The sequence below is a fragment of the Aethalodelphis obliquidens genome, unplaced genomic scaffold, assembly GCF_003676395.1.
Source record: "Aethalodelphis obliquidens isolate GAN/ISIS:26980383/991018 unplaced genomic scaffold, ASM367639v1 scaffold46, whole genome shotgun sequence".
Taxonomy (NCBI): Eukaryota; Metazoa; Chordata; class Mammalia; order Artiodactyla; family Delphinidae; genus Aethalodelphis; species Aethalodelphis obliquidens.
In genome coordinates this window covers 291,378-300,339 of record NW_020837990.1, presented here as the reverse complement: position 1 = coordinate 300,339, position 8,962 = coordinate 291,378, and the positions used below count along the sequence as shown (strand labels likewise).

The 8,962-nt window shown below is 52.0% G+C and overlaps 1 protein-coding gene across 1 annotated transcript in view; it reads left to right on the top strand.

The window, feature by feature from the left end:
• The window catches only part of PKNOX2 (PBX/knotted 1 homeobox 2), a 186,039-nt gene that overhangs the window by 138,926 nt on the left and 38,151 nt on the right, over positions 1–8,962 (top strand). The window contains exon 5 of the mRNA XM_027081894.1: positions 4,001–4,172. Coding sequence (XP_026937695.1) covers positions 4,001–4,172 — 172 coding nt within the window. The remainder of the gene's footprint in view (positions 1–4,000; positions 4,173–8,962) is intronic.

Sequence of the window (8,962 nt, the reverse complement as noted above, 5' to 3'; positions counted from 1 at the left end):
CACACACACACACACACACACACACACACACACACACACACACACACACGGGAGATCTGACACCTGCAGGGGAGAGGTTTATAAAATGGACCAATGCTAGAGCTGTGCCTGGAAGGTGCACACTGTCCCCCAGTGGAGGGGACAGTGCCTCCACCCCAGTCCCCAAAAGCCCAGCTCTGTGCGAGACCTCGAATCTAACTGCTGCTCGCCTCTTCGACGTCATCTCCCTCCATTCGCCTACCTTGCTCCAGCCACAAGCGCCTGGATTTTGTTCCAGAAACATGCCAAGCTCATTTCTCTCTGAAGTGCTTTGCGTTTTCCCCTGCTTGGCATGCCCCTCCCTCTGACCTTTGCCTGACTGCCTCCTCTGTCCTTCCAGGCTTAACTCAAATGTCACCTCCTCAGAGAGGCCCTCCCTGATCACTCTCCTCCCTGCAGAGGCCAGGACAGTGGCAGACGAGCTCACCCTCTCCCCCCAGCCCAACTCCAGAGCTGGTAACTGGGAGACACAGTCACCGGCAGCTCCCTCCTCCCCGCCCCACATGCCACGCACGCTGTGTACACAAAACACATGATGCTCGCACACGCAGTGCATACAGATAACACGTAGCCCTGCACACACACTGCATACAATAGAGGGCATAGGCACCCTGTATTCACAGCACACAAACTCCGCACCCCAGCTCCATACACACAACCCATGTGCGCATAGTACAGCAGAGACGTAACACCGTGTGTGCACACGCAATAAAAACACCTGGGGCAACCCACTTACACAACGCTCACACTCGCTCTCGTTGACAGCCTACATTCAACCCACGTGCACACACGTGCACCGGCACACCCACACACCGTCAGCAGCTGCCCACCCTGCCTCCAGCCGGTGAGGAAGGGATGTGCAGTGACCGCGGCCGCCGTGGGGATGGGGCAGGGGCTGCGCCCCCCGCAACCTGGCACGATGCTGCGGATTATTAGTTCCTGGTAATTTAGTGCCCTTGTACGGAGTCGATTTGTGCCTTTCACTCCTAATTGATCTAGTGGCTGTTTAAACGGCAGCAGGCATCTGTTGAGAGTAGGAAGGTTCATAAGGCGCAATAATTCATAACACCGTCTGGAATTTGCCTTTCATGTCCCTCAGCTAAACCACTGCAGGTCTCTGCTTAAATCACAGCCATGAAGGCTTCCTTTGGTATTCCACTCAGGGCCGGGAGAATCTTGCATTAAACTGGGATCAGGTTAGATTAGACTATAATATGCTGCGGTATTAGTGGCTGCAAATGAAGACTTATACTGGAGTTTAACCCCTTCACCTGGTTTTCTCTTTGTCTTCAGCAGATGGCTGAGCGAACCCATTGTTTTCCCACCAGCCTCCTGAGGGGGCCAAATAGCTCTTCTAGCAATTTGGGGCTGCAGATGCGCTACCCTCAGATATTGACCCTTTTTTCCTCCAGACTGTGACCCAGCCTGCAGCCTTGGAGCCCAGCTATTTACGCATCAGCTCCCAAAACGAGGGTCAGGGAGATAATGTCTAGAGACAGCTTTGCCAAGCCACGCAGCTCATCTGTGGCAGGAATTCATCTCCCCTCAGCCCCCGCTGCCCCCGAGCTTGAGTAGAATGACCAATAGGTATAGGTTTGAGTGTGGATGGGTCTCAGCACCTTCTGCCTTTCTGCCCAGAATTGTTGGAATCCCAGGATGGGACAGGCTCACAGGGGTCCCCCATCAGCCTACAAACACTATGCAGGATGAATGTTCAGTCCTTCTCGGCATGTTTAATCATAGCGTGCTGGAGGGAAGAAGCATGATCTGTTTTCATTTTCAGGACTTACTGTGCTTTCCAATATGGTAGCCACTAGCCACATGTTGCTATCTAAATTAAAATTAGTTAAAATTAGACAAAATAAAAAATTCAGTGTCCTAGACACAAGAGCCATATTTTATTTATTTTTAATAGATCTTTATTGCAGTGTAATTGCTTCACAATGGTGTGTTGGTTTCTGTTGTACAACAAAGTGTATCAGCCATATGTATACATATGTCCCCATATCCCCTCCCTCTCGAGCCTCCCTCCCACCCTCCCTATCCCACCCCTCTAGGTGGTCACAAAGCACTGAGATGATCTCCCTGTGCTATGCAGCTGCTTCCCACTAGCTATCTAATTTTACATTTGGTAGTGTATATATGTCAATGCTACTGTCTAACTTTGTCCCAGCTTCCTCTTCCCCCACTGTGTCCTCAAGTCCATTCTCTATGTCCACGTCTTTATTCCTGCCCTGCCACTAGGTTCATCAGTACCATTTTTTTTTTAGATTCCATATGTTTGCGTTAGCATATGGTATTTGTTTTTCTCTTTCTGACTTACTTCCCTCTGTATGACAGACTCTAGGTCCATCCACCATGGACGTTGCTTAAAAAGCTAAAAATAGAATTACCATATGACCCGGCAATCCCACTACTGGGCATATACCCTGAGAAAACCATAATTCAAAAACAGCCATGTTTTAAATGTCCATTGGCCTCATGAAGTTGGTGGCTACCGTATTGGACAGCAGAGATTGTAGAATGTCTTCATCACCTCAAGAAGTTCTGTTGGGCAGTGCTGGCTACAACATCCCCGTTGGCAGAAGCCTGGGGACCAGACCCAACATACATACTTTCTCCTCTCCCAGCTCGCAGAGCTCACTCAAAAAGAAGGGAGCTAGATGTTGTGGTTCCAGGGCACTGAGGTGAGCAACCAGAGAGGGATGTGCCGTTGCTTTTTGGGAACCATGGTGGGAGGGAATGGGGCTCCAGAGTCCAGTGTCAATACCCATGTAAACACATGTGCACGTGCCGGGTGTGAAGACATAGTTGTTCACTCATGCTGCAGAGAAATGAGAACGAGATGCACTTGTATATGCAAATGGGGTCACACACCTAACATGTATATATTCAACAAAGATTTATTAGTGTCCACATGCCGCTGCTAGACTCTGGGCAGACAGTGAGGAATGAGGTGGGCTTGCTTCTTGCCCTCACGTAGCTGAGAGTCTAGTGCGGAAGACAGGTGGAAAGCAAACAGCCCAGGGAGCCGTTGGCACAGGTTGAGGGGAGGGGCCGTCAGGGAACCTTCCCAGAGTGGGTGATGTCGAAGCCAAGACCCATAGAGTCGCCAGGTAAGCACTTCAGCCTACATCCATCCATCACAGAACCGTCACACACATGCGCACACTCACACTCACGTATTCATCATTCACTGGTTCATTGTCAGTCACCGAATATTTATTAAGTGCCTGCTATCAGCGCCAGGGCAAGGTCTTAAGGATACAGTGATCATTGAGACAGAGACAGCCTTGGAGGAAAACACTGGACAAATAATGATGCAAAGAATTATTTAATTACAGTTGTGCTAAGTGTGTGATGATAGAAACGTGTAGGGAAGTGTTACACGTGTGACTGGGGTGTCTGACCTAAACTGAGTCGGTCAACAGATGCAGGACAGGTGGAGACTTCTGCCCACCACGTGTGACGAGTACTCAGGTCCACACCCCGCCACGTACACTTGCAAACACACAGGTGCTGCCCTCGGCTGGCTCCACGCAGCCACGGGAGGGTGTGTGACCAACCACGCATGTTCACATCCAGCACTTTTCTGGACATTTCCCATATTTCCTTCCCAGATTGACACTGAGCCAGAAATGGACACCTACTTCTGGGAAGGGTTATACCCAGCATGCCTCATCAAATATCTGTGCAGTTTCTCTGGACAAAGAGAAAAGTTAGGCCCCTGGTGGGGAGGGACAGAAGCCTCTGAGGCCCTAGGAATCAGGAGACTGAATTCTCTGTGCCAGGGCGTGAAATGCTGCCGTCTAGGCTGACCGTGGGGACTGGGGCCTTTCTCAGGGAGTGGGACCCTGGGAGAAGAAGTGACGGCAGTGTGGGAAGGGACCCTGGTGGCTTCTGAACCCCGACGGCAGCAAGTCTCTGAGTGCGCATGTGTGAGCTCTTGATGTCCCCGCAGGCACCCTCTTTTCCCGCTCCTGACGCTGCTGTTTGAGAAATGTGAACAGGCCACGCAGGGCTCGGAGTGCATCACCTCCGCCAGCTTTGACGTGGACATCGAGAACTTTGTCCACCAGCAAGAGCAAGAGCACAAACCCTTCTTCAGCGACGACCCAGAGCTGGACAACCTGGTAAAGACCCTGCAACCCCGCCCTGGCTAGGCTCTCCCTACCTTCTGATGCCCTCCAGATGCCCTAGAAGCAACCCTTTCATTCATGCATTCAACAAAGAAATTTGCATGCCCCCTGTGGGCAGGCACTAGGTGTACCCTTCCAGCATCAGAGAACCTTAAACCAAGAGTTGCATGCAAAGGGGTTGCTGCCAAAGCTCTCCCCTCCTCTGCCGCTGCAACACTAGTAGCATCACCTACAACCCCCTTGCAGTGCAGACGGGAGGAAAGGAGGGTCATGGTGCCCAGAATGTCTGGTGTAGCTGTTCCAAGAGCTAGAGCCCTGGCACGCTGGTAAATTTGTCTTGGGCTGCCCAGAGAGGAGCTGATGGCCATGTGCTACAGTGTGGAGGGTGGGGATGACAGGCACCGTCAAGCAGATCGGTGGATGGGAAGACCGGAAACAGAGTCACACTGAGCAGATCAGCAGATGTCCTGCCCATTTAGGGGGACGCAGTAGATCAGGCTCCCAAACCTAGCTTGTCATCCACATCATCACTACAGCTTTGAAAAGCACACGGGCCTGGGGCCCACCACCTGGAAACCGGGATTCAGTAAGTTTGGTGGGACCTGTGAAGATACATTTTTAGAGGTTTCCCAGACAGCCGCAATCTTCAATAAGGCTTGGTAACCACTAGGTTAGATGATGCCTGAAATTCTCATCCAGCCCTGGGAATCCTGTTGAGAAGGAGAGCTGTAGAGAGGGTGCTCTGTTTGTTCATCATGACAGCGGTCATCCTGGGATCATTAACCACAATTCTTGATTTTTCTGTGGGTGGATTACCGAGATGATGCAGGGTGAATTTGGAAACTCTGAAAAACTCTTTCTTCCACAAATTGATTGATTACAGCACTGACCTCTTGCAGTCAGAGTTTAGTTAGTACCTACTCCCAAAAGAGAGACAGAATTAGAAAAGCAAATGGGACTCCAAAAAGGAAGGAAGAAAAACACACACACACAGCGCACCAGCAGAACAGATTTAAATGACGTGGGTATTATCCTGTGTTGGGAATTATCCACCCCACTGCTTCTCTCAAGAGTTGATTATGCTCCTTTATGGAGGCCAGAAGAGCTACCAGGAGAGCCCCCCAGCCTGGCCTGGAAAGTTGTGAAGTATTATGATGCGTTTAGAGGACAGAGGATAAGCACCTGACCGGGGTCGGGAGCGTTAGTGCAGATTTCTGGGAGCCGCAAATCCACCTCGGCTTGTGCCTGGCCCTCCCTCTCCCCTGGCTGGGATTGAGCAGACATCCTTCCCGGGAGCCCAGACCACTGTCTCTCAGGTCCCCTAGGACAGCTGTCCCCGTGCAGGTTCTCCCGTTGGTCCAGCAGTAAGTGCGGGCTGGCCTGGCCCTGCCCTGCTGTTCGGTTGCTCAGAATCTCAGAACCGCAATTGTGAATCAGGTCTTTAGAAGCTATACCGGCAGCAGCCATGGAACCAGGAAGTGAGGCAGCCGTTTCTGCAGGAGCTGGAATGGGCACTCCTCTCCCTTGACCCCAAAAGAGACTGAGGCCAAAATTGGTAGGAAATACCTACAATAGGCTGAGTAACATGAAAGAATTTACACCTTCAGAGGTAGGAGTCCTGGGGAAACAAACCTCACAGACCTTGCCCACTACCACCTGCCAGGTGAGCTATAGACGACCCCCCGAGGACAGCCTCTTATTCTAGCCCAGCCTGGAAAATACCAAAAAGTGTGGCCACCTCCCTGTTCTCCCCTGGCCCACACTACCTGGGTCTCTCAGAGTTCTGTTCACTCAAAAGACTCAGATTTCTTCATTAATCCAACAAAACTTGGTTACTGTCTGCTACGTGCCACACCTGACCTAGGCACGCGGATGTTGTAGGAGCTGCCCCAATGGCCCCTGGCCCCCGGTGCTCCCTGGGCCTCTATCTCAGGGGACTGCACTGGGAGTGGTCCCCTGGTGGAGCAGGCCTTGGACAGCCCACCTCCTCATGTGGACCTGATTTACCCAGAGTTAGCTGCAGTCAATGACTGATGGATGGGTCGATTATTTAAATGGAGACCATTGAAGGAGCCAAGGACCTCAGCCCAGCTACACAGCTCACCCTCTGGGTGACTTTGATGACAGCTCCTTTGAAGCTCAGTTTCCTCGTCTATAGAGCCAATCCGCCTGTCTCCTGTGACAGTCATAAAATATTCACGAGATGGCTTGTGGAACTAAGTGCATGGCACCCAGAAGGTTAAGGTCAAATGCAGTATCGCTAAAGCCAGGCATTCCAGCCACCTCACCTCACCTCCAGGCCATCAGAGAGACTGTGTGGGCTGAAGCCTGAAACTTTACCGGGCGTGGGGGGAGGGTGTCAGGCAGCGCCCTTTGCCACCCCACTTGTAGTCCTGCGTCGGGAGGGGAGAGATGAAGAGGCCGATCACAGGAGCCATCATTAGAACAAGAATCATGCAGCCAGCACAGCCGAGATGCACATAATTAGAAATTAGAAAAAGGTCAGATCGCGTCATTATCAGCTCAATCAGCTGCTGAGTGCCACAGCCAGTTAATTTGGCATCTGTGTTTTTTACAACCCCACACACGTAGCCCAACGGACTGTAACTCTTTATCCGGACAGATATACTGCGCAGCGGAGCAGGGACATAAAATGAGACCCCAAGCAAATGAGCTGAGATAATTGAGAGATTTATTTTTTATATATATGTGTGTCAGGGCGGCTTTCCTTTGCCCTTGAATGTTGACTTTCACAGATGGGATTGTCAGGAGGACACTAGGATCCCCCGAACTCTGTCCCGCGCTGGGCGCTCGGGTCCTGCCTCCTCTCCAGCTCCCCCAGGCCCGCCACGGGCACGCGGGTCCTCCCCCTCCAGCTGGTCCCCTCCTCTCGTCCACGCAAATCTCTGTGTCTACCTGCCCTGCTCCACGGTCTCTCAGACGAGTTCCCATGGGCACTGCTTATACTAAGCTCTGCCAGAGATGCTCAGAGACCAGAGAAGTATAGGTTTCTGAGGGAACCTCCCTTCCCGGTTAGCCAGCTGCCCGAAAAGAAACTTAGAATCCCAAAACGCTGGTGGGGAAACCACAAGCGTGGAAAGCAGCCCATTTTATAGATGGGGACACTGGAGTCTGGAGAAGGGCAGTGACTTGTCAGCATCCAGGTCTGCTGGCTCCTTGCACGCCATCACCCACCTCTCTGCTTCCCAGGGGGTAACAGAGGCCTCATTTATACAGGGTACCACCAGCATCTCTCCCCCTGGTACCCACGCTCTCTGAGCCTCTCCACCTCCCCATTTCAGTGCCACGCGGGTGGCTTTCCACCCCCATGGTGGCTAAGCTGGAATGCTCCCCCCGGGGATACCCTCACTCCAATTCCCACACCCACCCAGCGTTCACCAGGCCTCTGGCACCTGGGCCTCGGATCCCCTGCTTGGGCCCAGCAGCCTCCGACTGGCAGTTGGTCCAGTCTGTAAAATTTGCAAGTTCCCCAAACCCCTTTGAAAGGTGAAAGCTTTTTGTTTTATGAAATCTGATTTACGGGCCCCCAGTGCAGGGCCGACGTTTTATATATTATGCAGGATTTCAAACCGAAGCTCTAAAACGTACGGTTTCAGTTTCATGCATGGAATTTTTTTATGTGTAACTTTTTTAACACTTACGGGGCACGTTTTAATGAGACCCTGGTGTGGCTTAAGGGACAGATTATAGCTGCCTGACCGCAAAACCAGCTCCAAAATGGGGCCCCCCAGGCCCCTGGGCCCACTCTGAAGAGGCAGGGCCAGAGGCCAGAGGCTGTGAATAAGGAGGCCGGGCAGAGCCCTGGGCCCACCGAGACCGCGGGCGGCCCCCTTCAGAGAGCCATTCCCTTCGGCCTCCCGCCCACACTCTCTTCGCCTTGACGGGAGCAGAAAAATCCCACAAGACACCAGAACAGGGAAAGGAAATAATAATCAAAGCCAGTAATAATTAACATTTATAGTGCACTTACTGGGTGCCAGGTGCCGTTCTGAACACTTCACCTGTATTATCTTATTTAATTCTCTTCTCAGACCCACAAGGCACAGATTATTATTATCCCCGTTTTAAGATGAGGAGATTGAGACACGAGGTGAAATCACCAGCTCAAGACCACACAGCACATACGTGGGTCAAATACAGGCGTGGAGCCCGGCCCACGCTCAGCAGTGACGCAGCCCTAGAGCCAGTCTTTTCTTAGTGCTTCCTCTGCACTTGTCTTTAGTTCTTTTCTGGCCAGATCTCATTTTGTCCTCAGTACGACTCTGAGGGGGTTGCTGTCGCTATCCTACTTTACACATGAGGACACCGAAGTGCAGAGATCACGTGAACTGTCCAGAGCGTCCCAGTAAGTGGAGGACCCCAGACCGAGCCTCCAAAACCCGCTGTTCTCTAGCACCCAGCTCTGCTATTGAATTCTCACCATAGCCCTATGAGAGGGTTATCATTATACCCATTTTACAGAAGGGGGAATCCAAGACCGAGAGCCCTATAGTCAGTAAGTTACAGAGCTGGGGTTTGCGCCAGGTGGGTGTAACTCCTGAAGCCCACCTCTTTCCCCTGAACCACAGTGCTTCTCCAAACTCTGGGGACGTGGGAAGGGAAGTGTCACATTGTGACTTGAAAGCATTTGACTTGTCCTGCGAGGTGGCCTCCCTAAGCAGCCTACAGGCTCTGGACTTCACCTTTCTTCCATGTCCCAGGCCTTGTTCCAGTGACCCCACATTTCCAACTGCTCAGGCCAGGTCCGGCTGGTCTGGTCTGGT